General features: G+C 45.1%; 1 protein-coding gene across 2 annotated transcripts in view; it reads right to left on the bottom strand.

The window, feature by feature from the left end:
- MATN2 (matrilin 2) overlaps positions 1–24,891 on the bottom strand; it is a 165,337-nt gene that overhangs the window by 77,840 nt on the left and 62,606 nt on the right. For both annotated transcript variants that reach the window (XM_068237705.1, XM_068237704.1), the window contains exons 3-6: positions 21,929–22,498; positions 16,712–16,834; positions 14,573–14,695; positions 7,643–7,765 (exon numbers count right to left, since the gene is read on the bottom strand). In XM_068237705.1, the coding sequence (XP_068093806.1) occupies positions 7,643–7,765; positions 14,573–14,695; positions 16,712–16,834; positions 21,929–22,498 (939 nt within the window). The remainder of the gene's footprint in view (positions 1–7,642; positions 7,766–14,572; positions 14,696–16,711; positions 16,835–21,928; positions 22,499–24,891) is intronic.

The raw sequence follows: 24,891 nt of genomic DNA, 5'->3' as shown, positions 1-24,891 counted from the left end.
AAAAAGTAGCTGGCAATCTCCGGTGACAACCCCCCCCCCCCAAAAAAAAAAAAAACCACACATACAATCAGGGGTCTAGTCCTGGGAAAAGAAGCGAGTGGACTCACTTGGAAAACCCCTGCGGCGCGCCAAAAATGGGCGTGGTCACACATAATGTGGGCGTGGTCAAGCATGGTGTGGGTGTGGTCATGGGTGGGGCCAAATATACATGACCTTAGCAGTGATGTAATAGGTCTGCCGAGGAAGTTTGAGCTCTGCCGTAGTGTATCCCCCAAAAATAGATGTAATCTGACAGCATTTCACCAAAAAGACACATAATCTGGTAAATTCCTCCAAAATACAGATAACATGGAAGTGGTTCCCCCAAAATAGACAATGTGGCAGCAGCAGTTCCCCCAACATACACATAATTTGGAAGCAGTTCCCCAAAATACACGAAACCTGGCAGCGGATCACCCAAAATACACGTAACACCCAAAAGACATATAATCTGGCAGTAGTGGTCCCCCAAACATACACAATCTGGCAGCAGTTCCCCAAAATACACGTAATCTGGCAGCAGCCGTTCCCCTAACATACACATAATCTGGCAGCGGTTCCCCAAAATACATAACAGCGGTTCCACAAAAATGCAGATAATCTGACAGCAGTTCCCCCAAAATGTAGCCAGGGGTATATGTCCCAGTATATGTTGGCAGGGGTATATGTGCCCAGTATATATGTAGGTAGGGGTATATGTGCCAAGTATATATGTAGTCAGGGGTATATGTGCTCCAGTATATATAGCCAGGGGTATATGTGCCCAGTATATGTAGTCAGGGGGTATATGTGCCCAGTATATGTAGTCAGGTGGTATATGTGCCCAGTATATGTAGTCAGAGGGTATATGTGCCCAGTATATATGTAAGCAGGGGTATATGTGCCCCAGTATATATAGCCAGGGGTATATGTGCCCAGTAAATGTAGTCAGGGGGTATCTGTGCCCAGTATATGTAGTCAGGGGTATATGTGCCCAGTATATATAGCCAGGGGTATATGTGCCCAGTATATGTAGTCAGGGGGTATATGTGCCCAGTATTTGTAGTCAAGGGGAATATGTGCCCAGTATATGTAGTCAGGGGGTATATGTGCCCCAGTATATATAGCCAGGGGTATATGGGCCCAGTATATGTAGTCAGGGGGTATATGTGCCCAGTATATGTAGTCAGGGGTATATGTGCCCCAGTATATATAGCCAGGGGTATATGTGCCCAGTATATGTAGTCAGGGGGTATATGTGCCCAATATATGTAATCAGGGGGTATATGTGCCCAGTATATATGTAGGCAGGGGTATATATGCCCCAGTATATATAGCCAGGGGTATATGTGCCCAGTGTATGTAGTCATGGGGTATATGTGCCCAGTATATGTAGTCAGGGGGTATATGTGCCCAGTATATGTAGTCAGGGGGTATATGTGCCCAGTATATGTAGTCAGGTGGTATATGTGCCCAGTATATGTAGTCAGGTGGTATATGTGCCCAGTATATGTAGTCAGGTGGTATATGTGCCCAGTATATGTAGTCAGGGGGTATATGTGCCCAGTATATGTAGTCAGGGGGTATATGTGCCCAGTATATGTAGTCAGGTGGTATATGTGCCCAGTATATGTAGTCAGGGGGTACATGTGCCCAGTATATATGTAGGCAGGGGTATATGTGCCCAGTATATATGTAGTCAGGGGTATATGTGCTCCAGTATATATAGCCAGGGGTATATGTGCCCAGTATATGTAGTCAGGGGGTATATGTGCCCAGTATATGTAGTCAGGTGGTATATGTGCCCAGTATATGTAGTCAGGGGGTATATGTGCCCAGTATATATGTAGGCAGGGGTATATGTGCCCCAGTATATATAGCCAGGGGTATATGTGCCCAGTATATGTAGTCAGGGGGTATATGTGCCCAGTATATGTAGTCAGGGGTATATGTGCCCAGTATATATAGCCAGGGGTATATGTGCCCAGTATATGTAATCAGGGGGTATATGTGCCCAGTATATGTAATCAGGGGGTATATGTACCCAGTATATGTAATCAGGGGGTATATGTGCCCAGTATATATGTAGGCAGGGGTATATATGCCCCAGTATATATAGCCAGGGGTATATGTGCGCAGTGTATGTAGTCATGAGGTATATGTGCCCAGTATATGTAGTCAGGGGGTATATGTGCCCAGTATATGTAGTCAGGGGGTATATGTGCCCAGTATATGTAGTCAGGTGGTATATGTGCCCAGTATATGTAGTCAGGGGGTAAATGTGCCCAGTATATATGTAGGCAGGGGTATATGTGCCCAGTATATATGTAGTCAGGGGTATATGTGCTCCAGTATATATAGCCAGGGGTATATGTGCCCAGTATATGTAGTCAGGGGGTATATGTGCCCAGTATATGTAGTCAGGTGGTATATGTGCCCAGTATATGTAGTCAGGGGGTATATGTGCCCAGTATATGTAGTCAGGTGGTATATGTGCCCAGTATATGTAGTCAGGGGGTACATGTGCCCAATATATATGTAGGCAGGGGTATATGTGCCCAGTATATATGTAGTCAGGGGTATATGTGCTCCAGTATATATAGCCAGGGGTATATGTGCCCAGTATATGTAGTCAGGGGGTATATGTGCCCAGTATATGTAGTCAGGTGGTATATGTGCCCAGTATATGTAGTCAGGGGGTATATGTGCCCAGTATATATGTAGGCAGGGGTATATGTGCCCCAGTATATATAGCCAGGGGTATATGTGCCCAGTATATGTAGTCAGGGGGTATATGTGCCCAGTATATGTAGTCAGGGGTATATGTGCCCAGTATATATAGCCAGGGGTATATGTGCCCAGTATATGTAATCAGGGGGTATATGTCCCCAGTATATGTAATCAGGGGGTATATGTGCCCAGTATATGTAGTCAGGGGGTACATGTGCCCAGTATATATGTAGTCAGGGGTATATGTGCTCCAGTATATATAGCCAGGGGTATATGTGCCCAGTATATGTAGTCAGGGGGTATATGTGCCCAGTATATGTAGTCAGGTGGTATATGTGCCCAGTATATGTAGTCAGGGGGTATATGTGCCCAGTATATATGTAGGCAGGGGTATATGTGCCCCAGTATATATAGCCAGGGGTATATGTGCCCAGTATATGTAGTCAGGGGTATATGTGCCCAGTATATATAGCCAGGGGTATATGTGCCCAGTATATGTAATCAGGGGGTATATGTGCCCAGTATATGTAATCAGGGGTATATGTGCCCAGTATATGTAGTCAGGGGGTACATGTGCCCAGTATATATGTAGGCAGGGGTATATGTGCCCAGTATATATGTAGTCAGGGGTATATGTGCTCCAGTATATATAGCCAGGGGTATATGTGCCCAGTATATGTAGTCAGGGGGTATATGTGCCCAGTATATGTAGTCAGGTGGTATATGTGCCCAGTATATGTAGTCAGGGGGTATATGTGCCCAGTATATATGTAGGCAGGGGTATATGTGCCCCAGTATATATAGCCAGGGGTATATGTGCCCAGTATATGTAGTCAGGGGGTATATGTGCCCAGTATATGTAGTCAGGGGTATATGTGCCCAGTATATATAGCCAGGGGTATATGTGCCCAGTATATGTAATCAGGGGGTATATGTGCCCAGTATATGTAATCAGGGGGTATATGTACCCAGTATATGTAATCAGGGGGTATATGTGCCCAGTATATATGTAGGCAGGGGTATATATGCCCCAGTATATATAGCCAGGGGTATATGTGCGCAGTGTATGTAGTCATGAGGTATATGTGCCCAGTATATGTAGTCAGGGGGTATATGTGCCCAGTATATGTAGTCAGGGGGTATATGTGCCCAGTATATGTAGTCAGGTGGTATATGTGCCCAGTATATGTAGTCAGGGGGTAAATGTGCCCAGTATATATGTAGGCAGGGGTATATGTGCCCAGTATATATGTAGTCAGGGGTATATGTGCTCCAGTATATATAGCCAGGGGTATATGTGCCCAGTATATGTAGTCAGGGGGTATATGTGCCCAGTATATGTAGTCAGGTGGTATATGTGCCCAGTATATGTAGTCAGGGGGTATATGTGCCCAGTATATATGTAGGCAGGGGTATATGTGCCCCAGTATATATAGCCAGGGGTATATGTGCCCAGTATATGTAGTCAGGGGGTATATGTGCCCAGTATATGTAGTCAGGGGTATATGTGCCCAGTATATATAGCCAGGGGTATATGTGCCCAGTATATGTAATCAGGGGGTATATGTGCCCAGTATATGTAATCAGGGGGTATATGTACCCAGTATATGTAATCAGGGGGTATATGTGCCCAGTATATATGTAGGCAGGGGTATATATGCCCCAGTATATATAGCCAGGGGTATATGTGCGCAGTGTATGTAGTCATGAGGTATATGAGCCCAGTATATGTAGTCAGGGGGTATATGTGCCCAGTATATGTAGTCAGGGGGTATATGTGCCCAGTATATGTAGTCAGGTGGTATATGTGCCCAGTATATGTAGTCAGGGGGTAAATGTGCCCAGTATATATGTAGGCAGGGGTATATGTGCCCAGTATATATGTAGTCAGGGGTATATGTGCTCCAGTATATATAGCCAGGGGTATATGTGCCCAGTATATGTAGTCAGGGGGTATATGTGCCCAGTATATGTAGTCAGGTGGTATATGTGCCCAGTATATGTAGTCAGGGGGTATATGTGCCCAGTATATATGTAGGCAGGGGTATATGTGCCCCAGTATATATAGCCAGGGGTATATGTGCCCAGTATATGTAGTCAGGGGGTATATGTGCCCAATATATGTAGTCAGGGGTATATGTCCCCAGTATATATAGCCAGGGGTATATGTGCCCAGTATATGTAGTCAGGGGGTATATGTGCCCAGTATATGTAGTCAAGGGGTATATGTGTCCAGTATATGTATTCAAGGGGTATATGTGCCTAGTATATGTAGTCAGGAGGAATATGTGCCCAGTATATGTAGTCAGGGGGTATATGTGCCCAGTATATGTAATCAGGGGGTATATGTGCCCAGTATATGTAATCAGGGGGTATATGTGCCCAGTATATATGTAGGCAGGGGTATATGTGCCCCAGTATATATAGCCAGGGGTATATATGCCCAGTGTATGTAGTCAGGGGGTATATGTGCCCAGTATATGTAGTCAGGGGTATATGTGCCCCAGTATATATAGCCAGGGGTATATGTGCCCAGTATATGTAGTCAGGGGGTATATGTGCCCAGTATATGTAATCAGGGGGAATATGTGCCCAGTATATGTAATCAGGGGGTATATGTGCCCAGTATATATGTAGGCAGGGGTATATATGCCCCAGTATAATATAGCCAGTGGTATATGTGCCCAGTATATGTAGTCATGGGGTATATGTGCCCAGTATATGTAGTCAGGGGGTATATGTGCCCAGTATATGTAGTCAGGGGGTATATGTGCCCAGTATATGTAGTCAGGGGTATATATGCCCCAGTATATATAGCCAGGGGTGTATGTGCCCAGTATATGTAGTCAGTGGGTATATGTGCCCAGTATATGTAGTCAGGGGGTATATGTGCCCAGTATATGTAGTCAGGGGTATATGTGCCCAGTATATGTAGTCAGGGGGTATATGTGCCCAGTATATGTAGTCAGGGGGTATATGTGCCCATACAATGATAACAAACGTAGACAAGAAATGATGCTGTTTTTACAGGGTAAAGGGGCTCTGACAGGGGAGGGGGGCAATTTCAGTGTTTGCCATAGGTGCCATATTACCCAGATATACCACTGCACAAGAGGCTGACAGCCACCCATGGCCGGGTCGAGGCAGAGAGGCTCCAGCCTCAGGGCGCAACATTTGCCCAGTATATGTAGTCAGGGGATATATGTGCCCAGTATATGTAGTCAGGTGGTATATGTGCCCAGTATATGTAGTCATACATTTCCCTGTTGAGTTTGTTTTTATTTTAAGAGAAATAAGAAAAGGGGACACATGGCAGTGACTGCAAGCCAGATAACTAAAGATTAAGGTGTTGGGGGCCCTGGGGTGCTTCTTAGTCTAATAGTAATCAGTGTGTGATGGCTGGGGTGGGAGGGATGGAGGGGCGCAGTTTGGTGTCTCAGCCTTGGGTGCTGGAGGACCTTGTCTCGGCTCTGCAGCCGCTGGGATTGGGCAGACAAAGTACCCGTAATGCTGCCATCTTGAGGATAGAGCTGTCCATTCCACCTAATACTGCCAGCAACAATAATATAGAAGGCCTCATGTTCATTTTGCCCAAAGCCCCATTTCCCCTAAAACCAGCTTTGGGTCAGTTGTGGCTACTAGACTCCCTTCTAATTCCTGTCCCTGAATATGTGGTACATGCTGTATTTGTTTCCATACAACTCAACTCATCAGATGTTTACTAGGCAAGAGCAGCCTGAGGTCTGTAAATTAAAGTATGGTGTGGAAGATGTGAGACTGAGTGACTTTCCTTACAAAACAAAATTACAGAATAGTGGCTTTGGCAATGTGTGAGTCACACAAGGCCCACATTAGGCTGGAGTCTTCTGTCACTCTTGGCTCTAATGTCGCTCCTCTTGCAGTAATTAATAAAGCTTTTCATGGGAATTCACACATGCTTCTTTTTCTGTTGATTCGGGGTAATGCTGTGTGTGGCAACGGTTTAAGCCTGTTTCCCATTACCGGTATAAGCTTTACAGAAACTGTGGCACAAGAAGGATTCTGGGAGATAAGAGTGCAACAAAGCGCAAAGATGTGCAGCCAGATTATGCAGCGCAAAGATGTGCAGTCAGATTATGCAGCGCAAAGATGGGCAGTCAGATTATGCAGCGCAAAGATGGGCATTCAGATGATGCAGCGCAAAGATGGGCAGTCAGATGATGCAGCGCAAAGATGAGCAACCAGAGCATGCAGTGCAAAGATGGGCAGCTACAGCATGCAGCGCAAAGATGGGCAGCGCAAAGATGGGCAGTCAGATGATGCAGTGCAACAATGGGCAGCCAGAGCATGCAATGCAAAGATGGGCAACCAGAGCATGCAGCGCAAAGATGCGCAGTCAGAGCATGCAGCTTAAAGATGGGAAGCCAGAGCATGCAGCGCAAAGATGGGCAGCCAGAGCATGCAGTGCAAAGATGGGCAGCCAGAGCATGCAGTGCAGAGATGGGCAGCCAGAGCATGCAGCGCAAAGATGGGCAGTCAGAGCATGCAGCGCAAAGATGAGCAGTCAGACCATGCAGCGCAAAGATGTAAATTCAGAGCATACAGCACAAAGATGAGCAGTCAGACCATGCAGCACAAAGATGCAAATTCAGAGCATGCAGCACAAAGATGCGCAGTCAGAGCATGCAGTGCAAAGATGCGCAGTCAGAGCATGCAGCGCAAAGATGCGCAGTCAGAGCATGCAGCGCAAAGATATGCAGTCAGAGCATGCAGCGCAAAGATGCGCAGTCAGAGCAGGCAGCACAAAGATGCGCAGTCACAGCATGCAGCACAAAGATGCGCAGTCAGAGCATGCAGCGCAAAAATGTGCAGTCAGAGCATGCAGCGCAAAGATGGGCAGTCAAATGATGCTTACTGCTACAAGTTTTCTTATCCGGATTCAGAATAAAACCAGGACGACACCGACAGATGTACGAGTCATTGTCATTAACGCACTCGTGCTGGCAGCCATGTGTACCCAACGCACAGTAATTCACAACTGCAAAGGAAAAACAAAAGGGATTTAAAAACGGAATTCATTATTACAACTGTAATCATGATTCACTTGGAGGCCTTTCTAAGCTACAAAATACTATAAGCTATGCACATGTATAAAAGTCCCTGTACGTTTAAAGGACACCTGAAGTGAGAGGGATATGGAGGACGCCAATATTATTTCCCTTTAAACAAAGCAATTGCCTGGCAGCCCTACTGATCTTTCATGCATTGGTAGTGAGTGTCTAAATCACACACCTGAGCAAAGAAAGGTGGCAGCGCTTCCCATGACAGGCTGCATATGAATGACTAACAGTATAGGGGTGCATGGCCTAATTATAGGCAGTATAGACATCTTCCATTAAAAACAGATGCATCAAATTAACATTAATAGAGGATGTTAGCTTCCCAAAAAATTTGGATTTTACTGTATATACAGTGTTCCGTTACTGGATCCTTCCACCGCGATGAAATCATTCTCCTGGAAGGGACCCTAACCTCTAACTTACTACCAACTATAGTGTGAACCTGGGAGCGGCTGCCCATAAAATGGTTTACTCATTCTTTTAGACAACAGGGGAGAGATGGCAGCGCATCCTAAAACCAGACCGCGCTTGAGTGACTACCAACACACACCTGAAAGAAGCATGTGGCTAATTTAGTAAAACATCAGTCATAAAAACCTAATGTGCATGCTTGTTCAGGGTCTATGGCTAAAAGTATAAAGGGGCAGAGGATCAGCAGAACAGCCTGCAATCTGCATTGTTTAAACGGAATGAACATATGAGCCTCCATATGAGGGATGAGCAAGAACAAACTAGCAAAAAGCAAGATTATCCCAGAGTTTGGGGGGTACGGGCTGTGTATGCAGGGGTTAACTCACCTAAGCCACCCCATCCCTTCCGATACATTCCAAGGCGTGTTACATCTTCTTACACTTCCGCCTTCAGAGCAGAAGTTTCAGTTTAAAACAGGCTGCCCCTCCATCCCTCCCACCCAGCCGCCACATACTGATTGCTATTGGACTAAGAGGCGGCCCAGGACCCCCAACCCCCTCAACACCTTAATCTCTTCTAGTTATCTGGCTTGCAGTCACTGCCATGTATCCCCTTGTTTTGTTTCTCTCTGCTTCAAACACAATAGGGAAATAATAGCTGAATGATTTGTGCACCCTCCTACACTGCGCCCTGAGGCAGGAGCCTCTCTCGCCTCTTCCTCTGCCCTGGTTTAAAAGGTGTAAGAAGATGGAATGCGGCATGGAAGGGAGGCGTGGCTTATGTGAGTTAAACCCCGCATACTCACCCCGCGCCCCCTGCTCACTTTTTTTTATCCCTACCCCACCCCCCTTTCACTTCAGGTGTCATTTTATTCTTGTAAGCTTTAAAGCAAACCTTAACTGTAAGTTAAAATAATCATACTTACATTATACTTTACCTCCAGAGTAGTCTGCTTATCAATATGCAAATTATCTCTTTATGCCCCTAAAGCCAGGCTTACATCCAGAACTGCTGGTGGGCATAAAGAGATAATTTGCATATTCAGTAGTGATGCATTGTGGGAAGCCACAGTTGATCACTTACAGCTGAATAATCGCAAATATCTTCTGTTTTAAGAAGGCAAACTACACTAAGCATTCCTTTTTAGTAGGAGGGCTTTTTGGTGTCTTTTTTGGGGGGGGTTGATTCACTAAGTTGCACTAAAGCTCCCATGCACAAGCAGGGCAAGATAAAACAACGCGTGGTCCTGTTGCATAGCATGCGCTCTTAAATAATGCACAATGTTTGTAATTGCGGTGTTTTGTGATGTAGCGCGACCGCGTTACTCCACCAGTGCAGCAAGCCTATTCCAGGCTGATTGCTTATGCGCCGCCCTCCTTCGCCTCCTGGACTGGCAATTTGACAATTTATATTGCAAAAAGGGTGTGTGCATCAATCACCAAGTGAACCCTTATATACCTGGTTTTGCAGATGAGGCCTAATTAGCTTATTCATGAGGCATAGCTCAAGCAAATCTGCATTCGCTTTCGCATGCCAGGATATGCAGGGTTTTGCCAACGAACTCACCGCAAAATTTTTGCCCGGCGGGGAATTAGTTTGCGCAGCAATTAGCACTTATCCAGGATCACCACGTGGAGGCCCCCCAGGATCCCAGGAAAAGGGGGGCCAACGGGGCACTCCAAGCACTCTCACTGCTCAGAAACCCTGCAGCCGCCCCCCTGGGCGGGAGGTTAAAGGGAAGGTTCACGCAGGAGCTGTAAAAAATAGAAATCCAAATCCACTTACCTGTGGCTTCCTCTGGCCCGTGGCAGGCAGGAGGTGCCCTCGGCGCCGCTCCGCAGGCTCCCGGTGGTCTCCGGTGGCGATCCCGACCTGGCGCACAAGTGACACGCAACTTGAAGCGCAGAAGCAGCCCGACCTGGCAGCCGGCCTGGCCAGGTCGGGATCGCCACCGGAGACCACCGGGAGCCTGCGGAGCGGCGCCGAGGGCACCTCCTGCCTGCCACGGGCTGGAGGAAGCCCCAGGTAAGTGGATTTGGATTTCTATTTTTTACAGCTCCTGCGTGAACCTTCCCTTTAAGAAGTGCGGGGCAGCTCCCCCCCCCCGCCAGGGAGGGCCGCCCGCACCCACCTCCAAAAGGATAGGACCTACCTTATTTCGTATTGCGCCCAAGTGCATTATTATGCCAGGCCAAAAGTGAGCGGCGGCTCTCTCTGGCAGTGGCAGCGCTTGGGGGGGGGGGGGGGGGGGGGGGGTGCCCGCACTTCTTAGCCTCCCCCCCAGGGGGGTGGCTACAGGGTCTCTGAGCAGTGAAGGTGCTTGGAGTGCTCTGTTGGCCCCCCTTTTCCTGGGATCCTGGGGGGGCCTCCACGTGGCGATCCTGGATAAGTGCTAAATGCTGTGCAAACTAATCCCACCCCGAAACTCCTTCAGTCGGAGCCAGTAGCCGCAGGCGCTGCATGACCACTCACGTTCCCTTCCCGCTGCTAGGAATGTTCTGTACCTATGCAGTAGTGCTGAGCAGGTGAAGAATGCTCCCGGTGACGGGAGCACGCACGCAGCTGCGCCGTGCATGTGCAGCAGAACATCCCAGACTGGGGGAACTGTGCACGATCCAGGCAGCAGAGGAGGACGGCGAGGGAGCGGTGGGCTGGGGGAAGTCCCAGGTATGTATATTTTCTTTTTAAATCCCCTCTGTTTCAGGTTTACGTCAAAGTTAAACTATCACAAATACCTTCTGTTTTAAGAAGGCAAACTACTCTAGTTTCTCCTTTCAGTATACACTAAAAAAATCCACTAAAAATGGGACAGAAGTGTCTGAAAGCATAACATACCTTCCAGAAAGGAAAGATGAGGGGTTTTTAGAGGGCAGTGAAGCACAATTTTATCATTATTATTGATCTATATACCGCTACCAACTCCCATACATAAATATACAGACTTATGTGTGCATAAAAAGTCTCAGTTCCAGAGACGCCATTACCCTCATAAACCCAAATCTGTGAATTTTCCTTCCCCTCATCTGAATGGCCATATCACTTGGATATAAAAAATATTCAAATATACTTAAAGTGTATTTATTTTAGTTCCACTAGATTCAACCTATGAAATAATCCTCAGAGGACTGTTCTGATTGAATATCTTGTCATGCCAATTAATGTACCAGATTCTGTTTTTTTTTTTATATTAAATATCTGGGAGGTAAGTAAAACGATCTGCAGACACACGTAGCTAGGTGTCTGCATTAACACCCACTCTATACAGGCAGCTTTCCTTTAAAGGGATATTTAAGCCAGGAATAAAAAAAAAATCAGTTTTAAAGAGACTCTGTAACAAATTTTTCAGCCGAGGCGTTACACCTGCTATTGCTGAAATTCTGTCTTGTCCCCATTTTTATTGCCTGATGAAGCAGGCTGGGCCTGCGAAACGCGTTGCACTGTTTTGGGGTACTAATTAATAAATGTGACTACTATTCAGACAGTCTTTCGTGTCTGCTTTATGGAGGTAAGTCCACCACTTCCTCCCAGCAAATTTTAAAGTTTTTATCCACTTTTATCCTGCTGGCGCCTCTGTTCTCCTACTGCTATACCGTGTCCACCCCTGGTGGAGGGGTGATCTACCCCCTTTCGCATCTACAGAGAGCGACTTCTTATCCCTGAGTGAGGACAGGTCTAATCTCCTCACCTGCCTATACAGTGGTTGCCTGTGTGGTAACCCATGTTTGTGAGTATAATTTTCGCACGATAACCTTTACTTCATTTATGCTTAACATACTACACTATATTGGGCTCTCGGTTTCTCTACTCTTTATATTTTTATACGCGTTCCCGTCAGCAATAATGTCCTGCGCCTGTGCAGGACACTATTGAGGACAGGAACATGAAGAAGGACATGTGTGGCCGGGCCAGCACAGGCACAGAAAGCCCGCCGACTCCCTGTCAAGGCCTGACAGATAAAACTAAACTAGCTGGCGGTGGTGGACCAGAGGCTCCGTGAGTAAGTGTAAGGGGAAGGAACGGCTGCAGGGGGCTGGTAGAAGCCCCAGGCAAGTAAAACTGATTTTTTTTATTCCTGGCTTAAAGGGAAGGTTCAAGCAAAAAAAAAAATGAGATTCACTTACCTGGGGCTTCTACCAGCCCCATGTAGCCATCCTGTGCCCTTGTAGTCACTCACTGCTGCTCCAGTCCCCCGCTGGCAGCTTTCTGACCTCGGAGGTCAGGGCCACATTGCATACATTTTTACGCATTCCAGCTAGTGCAGGAACAAAAATTTACGCGTTTCACCACTAACGCGTAAAAATGTATGTGTTAATGTTCCTGCACTAGCGGGAATGTGTAAAAATGTACGCAATTTGGCCCTGACCTCCGAGGTCAGAAAGCTGCCAGCGGGGGACTGGAGCAGCAGTCAGTGACTACGAGGGCACAGGATGGCTGCATGGGGCTGGTAGAAGCCCCAGGTAAGTGAATCTCATTTTTTTTTTTTTGCTTGGACCTTCCCTTTAAGTGTCCCTTTAAACCAGGGGTGTCCAAACTTTTTAGGCCAAGGGCCCTATCACCATTCTTGAGAGTGCTAGGGGGCCGAACTACCAAAATGAAACAATTTTTGCTGCTTGCCGTTAGGTACACTATGGCTGTGACATTTTGTCAAATAAGACATTTCCATGGGAAATAACCCATATATCGTGTGCAGTTAGCTCAGTGGCAGCTGCTAATCCGTGGCCATTACTGCTGCTGGCCCCTGCATGTGGCACTACAGCTACGGCCTGCGGACAGCATGCAATTAAAAACTGTAGAGAGCCTTGAGGGCCACCACAAAATGGCTCGGTGGGCCGCACTTGGCCCCCAGGCTGGACTTTGGACATGCCTTCTTTAAAGAGCAGCTGTCAGCCATACTATCTCAGGAAAAAAAAACAAATATATAAGTAGACAAATACTTGCTCTACTTACATAACAGATGTATTTCACTGTTCATGTTATGATTCCTGTGAATTTTATAAAGGAAAAGTAGAGAATCCTATTCTAGACAGTTTCCATATTTACTGTGGCTATTTTGAAGCCAGTCGTGATGTAATATCTGCCCTTAGTCTCCTCTGCTTGATTTGCCCGTGTAATGTCTGATAGCGCTGCCCGGAAGCTCCCTTCCACACTGAGTAGCACGCATGCTCAGTGTGAAGTTAATGATGCTGCTGGAGGTAAAATACTAAATATCTTTACTTCCACATCTCTTACACTCCCCAAATTTTCAGGGTAGGGAGAGGATCCCCCGAACTACCTCTATGCCAAATTGCAGCCCCCGAGCCCCACTGGTTCAGGAGATAGATTACAGAAACCTATCTCGGGAACCAGTGGGTCTCGGGGGCTGCAATTTGGCATATAGGTCGTTCTGGGGGTTCCCTCCCTACCCTGAAAATTTGGGGAGTGTAAGAGGTGTGGAAGCGGAGATATTTAGTATTTTACCACCAGCAGTATAATAAATAGGAACTGTGGCCGCACGGTCTCCTACTGCGCATGCGGGGCAGCGCAAATCAGCAGGCAGCGTAATCAGACACAACACCCGCCCTTCAATATAGAAAGTGCATTGTTTCAGCCTGGGAAATGTTGGCCAATCAGAGAGAAACAGAGGTGTGGGAGGGGAAAACAGGAAGGAAAGAGGCTTCAGCCAATCAGGCTGCATTAGTTAAGTGTGAGGGGAAGTAGGGAAGCAAAAAAAGACAACCCAGCATGCCCTGCAAATTCTCTTTTGTGTACCAAATTTTCTGTGTACCAAATAAGAGTCATGTAAACTGGGGAATGATAATTTATCAACAAGTAATAGTGATTTTAACTTTTGGATTTCCTGATTAGCATCCTTATTACTCTTTAAAGCAATCTTAAATGTAAAAAAGTGTGATACCTACCTGAGTAGTTTGAAGCCTCTGGATGGTCAAGAGGCTTTCCAAACCCTTACAGCCAAGCATTCCAGTACTGGATTCCTTTATATCTAATGGACCCAGCAGGTCGAGTAATTCTCTTCTGGCTGCCAGTGAGGCTGTGGATGAGCTGATCTGTACTGGGCATGTGCGAATATGGTCTGCACATGCCGAGCAGAGGGAAGCACTCATGCATCGAAAAAAAAACCCATCCATGGCCGTGCTCATGGACAGAAGATAAAGAGGGACTCTACGCTGGAACGGTGGGATGAAGGAAGATTCTGGGAAGCTTCTAGACTATCTATAGGCTTCCCACTACTGAAGTATCTAACGTTTTGTGTTTTGTAGATTTACTTCAGGATTGCTTTCAGATTAAACAGAGCAAAGGTCAATCTAGAAACTTACCTTTACACGACTTCCCATCTCTGGTCAGCTCGTAGGCCTCGTAGCACTGGCACATGTAGGACCCCGGGGTGTTCACACAGATCTGCTCACAGCCATGTTCCTCCATAGCACACAGGTCCTGAGCTGCACAATACAGACTGTTAGTAGGTATACTCAGAATACAGAACCAGTCCACTGCATACTAATGCCGCACACACCACAGATCATTATTTTTAGATCAGTCCAATTGCAGCCTGCTTTTATAAGCAGCAACATATAGTGAACACAGGGTCTAATATACTAAAGTTCTCCAGGGCTGAAAGCTTTAGGGCCCTCACACTCCAGGCGATCTGTCATGTGTGTTTGCGATTTGCTCCAGGGAAAAAAAAAATATTTTGAATTGCAAATTTATGCAGCTTGAGCATGAAACAATGAAATCCCGCTGAGGTAAAATTTGATTGGTCCCATTTTCAAGTTGCATACATTTGCATACACAATTTGCATAATCCTGCATCAACTCAACATTATTTGCATCTCATTAACCATCCCTATTTCCAAATTGTGGAAGAATTGCATAGTTGTGCAGCTGCTATGTGATTTTCTTGCAGGACGGGGCCGAGGAAGAGGCGAGTGAGGCTCCAGCCTCAGGGAACAGTGTAGGAGGGGGCGCACAACTTACTCAGCTATCATTCCCCTATTTTGTTTGAAGCAGAGAAAAATAAGAAAAGGGGATACATGGCAGTGACTGCAAGCCAGATAACTAGATATTGGGGTGTTGGGGAGGTTGTGGGCCCATGGGGGGCCTCTTAGTCTAATAGCAATCAGTGTGTGATGGCTGGGGTGGCAGGGATGGAGGGGCGCACTTTGGTGTCTCAGCCTTGGGTGCTGGAGGACCTTGTCCCGCCTCTGTTTTCTTGTGTTCCTATGCAAAGTAAAGGAGATCAAGCACATGAATAATTCAGCAAGAAAACGACTGCAAACGGGAAAAAAAATGCATCTCAATCTCACTGTACTTGTACTAGCATTTTGCAATGCGCAAGCGATCGGAATTGGATTACAAAATACGGATAGTGGAAGGGCTCTTAAAGGATAACTTAAGTGAGAAGAATATGGAGGCTGCCATTTTTATTTCCTTTTAAACAATACCAGTTGCCTGGCAGCCCTGCTGATCTATTTGGCTGCAGTAGTGTCTGAATAACACCAGAAACACGCATGCAAGCTAATCTTGTCAGAAACCAGTGATCTGCTGCATGCTTGTTCAGGGTCTACGGCTAAAAGTATTAGAGGATCAGCAGGACAGCCAGGCAACTGGTATTGCTTAAAAGGAAATATACATGGCAGCCTCCATATCCCTTTCGCTTCAGTTGTCCTTTAAGGAATTATGCGGTAGTATTTCATTTGGTATTTGAAGGATTACTGCAGTGAAGGAAAAGGATGAAAGATGTGATACCGATAGCATTTTTGATAGCTTTTTTTTAATTACACTAACAAGTTAAATGCAAGTCCAAGCTGTATAAAATGAACATACAATTTTTATCACCTTAAAACCATTAGTATCTTATTAACCATGTTTCTTAATTACTACTTAATAATATTGTGAAATTAGAGAAATAGGTTTTTATTACCAACTTTTTTTTATTTTCGTGAATAGTTTCAGAAGTTTCACCATAGCTCCCAACTGTCCCTCTTTGGGAGCCCTGTCCCTCTTTCCTCCTCATTTGTCCCTCTTTCAGGACTTTGTCCCTATTTCTATGTAAATATATATATTTCTCTACTAAAAATGTGTTTGATTGACTCTAAACTTTATTCCCATCCTTTAAATTGATATATTACTAATTTTAAACTGTTATAATGAATGAAAATGAACCAGGATAGAAAGGACCAGTGTTGTTTGAATTATAAAACAACATATTTTTCTTATGAAATCTTTATGGTATACATGACTAGGGGGTGTGACGGGGGCGTGATTAGGGGTGTGACAGGGGCGTGGCTTAAGTGTCCCTCTTTCACACCTAAAAAAGCTGGGAGGTATTGTTTCACCTCTTCTCTTTTTCCTCCCTTCTATACCGAATGGCTGTTAGTTGTCACAAAAGCACAGGCCCCTGCTAGTATTGCTGTGACACATCACACATAAATGACATAGAGAGATACATGACTTACTGCTGCAGGTCTTCTCATCGGGGTTCAGAATGTATCCCTGCTTGCAGCGGCACAGGTAGGAGCCTGGAGTATTGATGCAGTAGTGATCGCAGCCATGAGCCGTCACAGAACACAGGTGAGGAGCTACGAAAAGACAACACAAGTCGATTATCATTCTATGTGACTGAATATCGCTGATTGTTCAGGAAGCCCATCGCAGTGTGTATCAGCTGGTAAGGGTTAGGGCCTGTTTCCACTACACACAGATTGGATGCAGAAAAACTGACTCCAGTGAATGCCTATGGGCCTGTTTCCACTAAACGCGATTTTTCTGATGCAGATTTTACCATAGGCATTCATTGGAGTCAGTTTTTTTGCATCCATTCTGCGTGTAGTGGAAACAGGCCCTTTATGATTCGACAAGATCATATATTTAGAACAAAATCTTTGCATCCGTGAGCAATATCGGAATGGGCAATGAACGACATGAAACCTGGCACTGTTCCCGCAGTGTATAAATGTGTTCCCTGTGGGTGCATTTATACATTACCTGTCCTGTGTCACGATGCCCAGCCATCTTCTGAATCCGCCACTCTTCCATTAGCCCCATACATGCCAACAGCGCATAGCATGACGGCACGAGTGTGACGTCACAGACGCACCACGCTGGCAGTGTGTATAGGGCTAAGGCTGCGTCCACACTAGGTCCGGAAACGTATCTGTGGCTGCGTTTTTCAAACCTGATGAAAAACGGAGTCCCGGATACTAATGTTTAAAATAGCAGCCAGCCTCACCCAAGTAAAAAACGGATCCGTCTGCGTTTGCGGGGATCCGTTTTCAAAACCTGAACGGAAGGTCCGGACCTGCTGCATTTTCACGCAACGGATCAGGACCACGGATACACGCAGGGGTAGTGAAAGCAATGAGAAAACGCATCTCCAGCTCCACAGGCAAAAAACGGATGTGAAAACGGATAGCCTGAGCTTTATGATTGGCCCAAAAAATCCTCCCACTCCTTCCTAATGATAGAGACGTTTTCTGTCAGGGAAAAACCTGAACGGAAACTAATGCAAAACTGATGCACTTTCATCAGTTTGCAGTACGGTGGTACTTCCCCTAATCTTCCCCGGATCCGGACTGCAGTGTCCGTCCTGCATCTGTGTCTAGTGTGGACCTAGCCTTAGAGCAACGGATTGAGAAGACGGACGGGCACCGACACAGGACAGGTAATGTATAAATGCACACATCCATGCACATTTATACATTAGGGAACAGCAGCGAGGCAGCAAATGCGACAGACTCGGCCGAATCTCGAGAGATTTCATGTTGAAATGAATGGGGAATCGGCCTGTGGAATCTGGGCAGCCGACAGATCTCTCTCTAATCAGATATGATCAAAGAGGGATTGTCCCTTGGTTAAATTTTCCCATCATCGCTAGGTGTCTGGCTACATTTACAGTCTTGTATCGGAACTTCAGCTGGGAATCAGTCTGCGGTAGAGTTAATATATTTGATTACTGATAACTATATCAACTAGACCTGGTCAGTAAGTTGCTAATAACTCCAGAGTGAATGCAAATTTTATGCAAATTCTTTCCAGTTTGAATCTGATCCAATGAAATCCATTTTCCGCCAGTTTTCATTGGTCCAATTCCAAGCCGAATATAACTTACATTAAATTTGCATGCAGGTATCTGATTGGCCATCTGTTCTGATAACGAGGAGGTGGGGTGGAGTGAGTACAGAGGGATGAAGACGAGTGGGTCAGCTGGGTGTTTTCATGACGTTATAATATTCTATATACCCCAAATTCCCAGTGAGGGCCTGAACCCACTAACGCAGTTGTGCGCAGTTGTGTCCGCTTCTCAGCAACACATCAATGTTACAGATGCTGAAAAGCGGACACAACTGCGTACAACTGCATTAGTGGGCTCAGGCCCTAACAAACTAATGTGCTAAATGATGGAGCAGTGGTCTGTACATGCAGATAGGCACCCCGTATAACAAGTCAGAACTCTTTACTGAAGAAAAACATGCAAAGATAGATCATGCACCACCATCAGGAAATGCAGCTTACTTAGAACAGAAAGAATACAGAGTGAATACAGGAAATGACAATCCCATAAAGTGAGCAGCCTCAGATTTTACACACAGTGACATCTTGTGGTTATTTTACTGTACTGCAGTTTAAAAGGAACCTTAACTGAGAGGGATATGGATGTTTCCTTTTAAACAATACCAGTTGCTTGTCAGTCCTGCTGATCTTTTTTCTGCAGTAGTATCTGGATTTCACACCTGAAACAAGCATGCAGCTAATCCAGTCTGACTTCAGTCAGAGCACCTGATCTGCATGCTTGTTCAGGGACTGTGGCTAAAAGTATTAGAGACACAGGATCAGCAGGATAGTCAGGCAACTGGTATTATTTTAAAAGGAAAAATCCATATCCTTCTCAGTATAGGTTCCCTTTAAGGTAACTATGTAGTTAAACCTCTAACACTAAAAGCAGCTTCTAAGTTGAGTTTAGTTAGAAGCCAAGAAAGCAGGAAACCAATTTGTAGGTAAAGCCGTCTCATCTTACCATCTGTCCCCTGGATAACTCAGCACATGTACTGCTTGTGGAAATGTCAATAAACCTTAAGTTTCTTGAGATGACATTATAGTAATTTGTTTTACATGTCTGCAGTGCGCATACATCATTCAGCAATAACTCCCTGTAATGTATTATACTTCACAGGCTGTTTATTATTTTATGTTACAGTAGCTGCCTTAGTGCTTTAGGGCTCTTTCACATTAGGGCAGATTTTCTGCGTTTCAACGCAAAGGATAAAGTTTGCGTTACCCAAGGTGAAATGAAAGTCCATAGACTTTCATTTTAGCTTTCACATATAACGCAGCCTTTTTGTGCGTTGCGTTCCACTGCACCCAGGCGCAGTTTTTTGGCCAACGCTAGCTTTATGCGTTACAATGTTAGTCAATGTAAAACGCACACTATGCGCGTTTTTAATCCGTTAACGCAGGCAATCAGTCCCAGAATGCAACAGAGGAACAATGTAGAAAGTTGACAACTAAAAGAAAAAAAAATTACCTGCGTTTTTCTATGTGCAGTAACGCATTGAAAACGGATTAAAAACGCACACTCACTGCAGTGCAACGCATATCAAAACGCAGTAAAAGGCATACAACAAAACGTATGCTTTGAGCGTTCTCCAACGCAAGCTCTGATGTGAAAGAGCCCTTAGATGTTTTCTCTAGTTGATGTATAGGTCTGCATGTCCTTGTCTGGATCATTGCCACAAGGGGAAAATTAACAGTAAATCAATAAGGAAGTCAACCACACGTCCCCAGGGCCCACTTTCCATTGACTTCATTTATGGCAGCAAGAAAGGGATACTTGTGGTTTTGGTCCCGCTGATCTGCAGTCTTTCCAGGGCTGGGCCTCTTGTTCCAGGATTGGGCCTGTGGTCTGCCCTGAACCACACAACTCTGACGGACCTCACACACACTTGATGAGGGGTTAGCTCATGTCAAGGACTCAGCAATCGCCTAGCTGAAAAACGACTTTTACGTAATATACATTAATATCTTCGAACATCATCTGCATTGTTTTCAAGCCAAGACACTTTTTTTCCCACAAGCATTCAACCATTATTGAAGCTTTGAAACAAACGAGCAGATGTTTCTTGATCAAACCTGTGACTGCAAGAAATCACTGTATAATATTAGGTTCAAAAACTTTGATGGAGCCCCTTATTGTTCACCATTCCTTTGCTTCTTCTTGGTGACCCTTACAACATGGGGCCCATCTTAAAAGGGTCATAAAACAAGTGTGACCATCAAGATCTTCACACCCATAACATGTGTAGCCACAAAAACCTTGGGGGACCCCCACAGCTGCAGGGGGTGCTCCCTTCAAGTTAAGCCCCTGATTAGGTCCCGCAATTTTCACATAGCAATCCATCACTGTTTCCTTTTAGTCTGTCCCTGTGTTCCTGTACGGTTTTCAAAGGCAATAGGGATCAGTAAAATATTCTCCTAACAAGCAAACTTCCACTGACCCAAGTAGAGAAGGTTACTGGGACTCTAAAAGACAGCAGCTGACTGTCAATTAGCTGGGAGGTTCACACGCGGAGGCAGAACAGTGAGTTACAGCCTATCCTGAGCGGATGCACTGTGCCCCGCTACAGAGTCAGGTGAGTGTATTTACACTACTCTTGTGCATTGAGCCCTCTCCGCTGTTGTCACCTTTCAGGTCCTCTGCGTTTGCCGACATCATTGCTGGGGTTGGGGACAAGCGCCGACAAGCTCAGAGCCCCGGCAGAAACATAGGGCCACCACCTTAGATACTGGGAATCCTACTTAATGACAGGGAGAATTCTCATTGGTCAACCACTGATAATCCTACCTGGTGCCATTGAGGATTCCCATTGGTCTTCTGCAATCCAATTCTAGCCCTATGCATCTGCTGGGACTGCGCTTGTCCGAGCCCAGCAGCAGTCAGTGCGTGTGGAGAACCTGATTGGCAGCAGAAGACACAGAAGACAGATGAGTAGATCCAAAATGGAGGGGAAAAAAACTGCCTAGTGGGAACAGACACTGTTTCCATAGGCTTGCACTGGTTCCTTGAGCATCCGCAGCGTATGCGGGCTCTGGAAAAAATCATGTTTGTCGGGAACGTGCCTTCCATTCCCAATTGGCAAGTGTAAACGGATCCTATGCTTAACCTAGGATCCGTTTACACATGTTCTTCCCCCCGCCGGATTGGACCATTTTTAAGGTTAGTGTTAACCTAGCCAAATCAGTAGCTAAACACTTTCACAGATTTCCTCCCTTGCCAGATCAATCGGGAGTTGCTTGTTAGGAGAATGTTTTGACCAACAGTAACAGACAATACAGCTGGACCTTGAAGTAAACCCACCATTTCTTTAAGGAAATTGTCTTTTTTCTTGAAAGGTCCACACTGATGCCTTTGAAGAACATCATTTACTTAACATTCTTTTATTTTTGTATTTTATTTCCTTTTCCTAGGAGTAAATATGAAAGCCTTGTTGGTTCATGGGGGTCATCAGGACAGGAAATAATAGGAAAACTTCACAAACAGAACACTCACACAATCATGCACACATTAATAATTAAAAGAAGTTCTAACATCTTTCCACACAATCCAGAAATATTATTTTCCAAAATTATGGCTTCAAGGTTAAATGACTCAAAGTAAATTATGGAATGCAGACACTTACCACAAAGCTTGTTCTGGAATACCGATGTCAACGTTTCAATCTGGCTGAAATTGGCTACCAGGAAGACGTGCTCCTCATGAGGTTCACTTCCAATGGACTTCAAAGTATCCATGTCTACTCGGCCCACACCCAGGGCGAATATTAAGATCCCAGAATTCCTTGCCTTGGCTGAAATCTCAGCTACAGGATCCTGTGGTCTCCCATCCGTTACGATCATGGCAATCCTTGGCACATGTAGATGTGGTTGGCGTGCCCCTTCAGCCTCAGAGAAAGCAATGTTCATGGTGTACTGCACTGCCAATCCGGTCATGGTGCCAGTGGCCAGATGCATCATCCTCTTCACTGCACGCTCTACATCAGCCTTCTTCTTATAAGTCTTCAGGGAGAACTCATTTTTCACTGTGCTACCATACTGTATCAGCCCCACCCTAGTGGCGTCCGGGCCAATGTCCAGGAATGTCAACATTGTGATCAGAAATTCTTTTACTTTTTCAAAATCATATGGGCGGACACTTCGGGAGCTGTCAATGATGAAGACAAGATCCAGTGGCTTACTATGGCAAGCTTCCTCTAAAAGAAAACAAAAAAGGCAATTAACATTTGCAATACATTAAAGGAGACCTGAAAGAGTAAAATATGCAAAGCAACCAATAAGGTAAAGCTGTAATGAGAGGAATATGGGGTTGCCTGGCTGCCGTACTGATCTTTGGCTTCTGCAGAGCGGGAGTCACACACTCTCTATAAGCCAAAGTAGCCAGTGGAATCCTTTTCTAAGCCAGTGACTCAAAAAGTATTGGCAGGGGAGGTCTGCATGATAGACAGCAAAGTAACATTTAAAAAAAATGGAATACAGATGTCAGTCTCTCAGGATGGGTCAGACTGACTCTGCAGTGGATCCACACATATGATTCTACTTACATCCTAAAACAGGGTTTAATGTGCAAAACAAAATTTTGCCTTCTTAAAGTGAACATGAGATGTGCAGTGGGGAAAAATATACATTCCTGGGGCTTCCTCCAGCACCCTCCAGGCAATATAAGGGCTGGTGCACACCAGAGCGGTTCTGGGGCGTTTTTAAAAATGCTAGCTGTTGGAAAACTGCTTAGGTAATGTATTTCAATGGGCTGGTGCACACCAGAGCGGTTCGTTTATTCCACAACGCAAACTCGGGGCTGCAGCATTTTTTTTATTTCGGAGGCGTTTCTGCCTCAATGTTAAAGTATAGGAAAGTGGAAAACCGCTGTGAAAAACACTAGATCAGAGGGTTTTCCAGGTGTTTTTGTTACAGAAGCTGTTCAGTTATAGCTTTACTGTAACAATATATGAAATCTGCTACACAAAAACGCTCCAAAAAACGCTGGGCATGTTTAGAAAACCTCTCTCAACATGCCTAAAATCGCTCTGAAAATCTTCTTCAAAAACCTCTAGCGTTTTGCGGATCTGCTAGAGGTTTTTGGTGTGCACTGGCCTTAAATGTTATTTGTCTTGTCGTGTGACGCTGCTCTGCCCTCACAGTTTGAATTCACCACTTTCTATCTCTCTGACGTCTTCACTCTGCTTGGCAGTAAGACACTTTCTGCTTTTGGTGCTGTCCCCATAGCCTGCTGCCCTGAATTACGCATTCAGATTTCTTTATGGTATGGCCAGCCCTGTTCTTAAAAAATGCATATTACCTGGCTGTCCTGCTGATCCACAGCCTCTAATATAGATCCTGAACAAGCATACAGATCAAATGTTTCTGACAAGATTAGCTGCATGCTTGTTTCAGGTGTGTGATTCAACCACTCAATCTATCTGGACAACTATTTTCGTCCAGATAGAACAACTCTGGGCTATCTGGAAGCGTATACGCATCCAGTGTTGCCACGGCATGTGCGCACACCACTCGTTCCTGGCGGCATTTACAAGACAGCGATTGGTGAAGGGTAACAAGTGTTCCCGAGGAAATTGCAGTGCCTTGAATGAACAGACAGGTCCAGATTGGGGCCATGTCCATTCATAATAACAAAAGTGCAAAAAAATTGAACACTTCCTGGTAACCCAGGATAGTGTTTGTAGCACCATCTCTTGGCGAAAAAGTTAAATTACAGAAGGCATACTTTTTAAAGATTAATAAAATGAATCCCTTCAAACAAATACTTGTTTAAAAAAAACTAACAGTTTTAAAGAAAAAAAACATACATAGTTGCCCAAGGGCATACATATCAAACTCTGGCCCACGGGCCAAATCTGGGCCTCGGAGCCATTAAATTTGTCCTTCAAGTGGTTTCCCTACTTTGCATTATGTTTGGCCCACTCTAGACCACCAACGAAGCTATATTGGAGGTGAAGTCCTAGAACACCAAGGAAGCCATATGGGGAGGTAGGGGGGAAGCATTAAACACTAGGGAACTGTATTGGGGAGGGCAGGGGCCTATAGACAACAAGGAACTGTGTAGGGGAGGGAGGACCACTAGACACTAGGCAACTGTATAGGGGTTTGGAGGGAGGGGGCATTAGACACCTGGTAACTTTATAAGGGAAGAAGGTGACAAGTAGACATTAAGGTTGGCCCGCAACTAGGCCCCAGTGTACCATTTTTGGCCCACTTTGTATTTGAGTATGACACCCCTGCCTTAGGGACTCAGCTTTTTTTTTAATTTTTATGTCATGAGGGTATATTACTGTTATTTTAGTAAATGAGAGCTTGTAATTATTAAACGGATAAAAAAAAAAAAAAAACAGAAAAAATACACCTTTATTTCCAAATATACTGTCACCATACATTGTACTAGGAACATAATTTAAATGTTGTGATAGCCGAACTAACTAGCAGGCAAATAAAATGTGTTTTTTTATTTATAGTAACACTGTTAATTATAAAACGATAGGTAATGGAATTGGAGAAATAGTGTATTTTTTTCTTTTTTTTCTTGTTTCTCCCTATAAAATGCATAGAAAATATACCATTTACTGAAAATATG

Source organism: Hyperolius riggenbachi, chromosome 5 (assembly GCF_040937935.1).
Source record: "Hyperolius riggenbachi isolate aHypRig1 chromosome 5, aHypRig1.pri, whole genome shotgun sequence".
Taxonomy (NCBI): domain Eukaryota; kingdom Metazoa; phylum Chordata; class Amphibia; order Anura; family Hyperoliidae; genus Hyperolius; species Hyperolius riggenbachi.
Note: the sequence above shows the minus strand (reverse complement) of the source record. Positions and strands in the feature narration are given on the sequence as shown.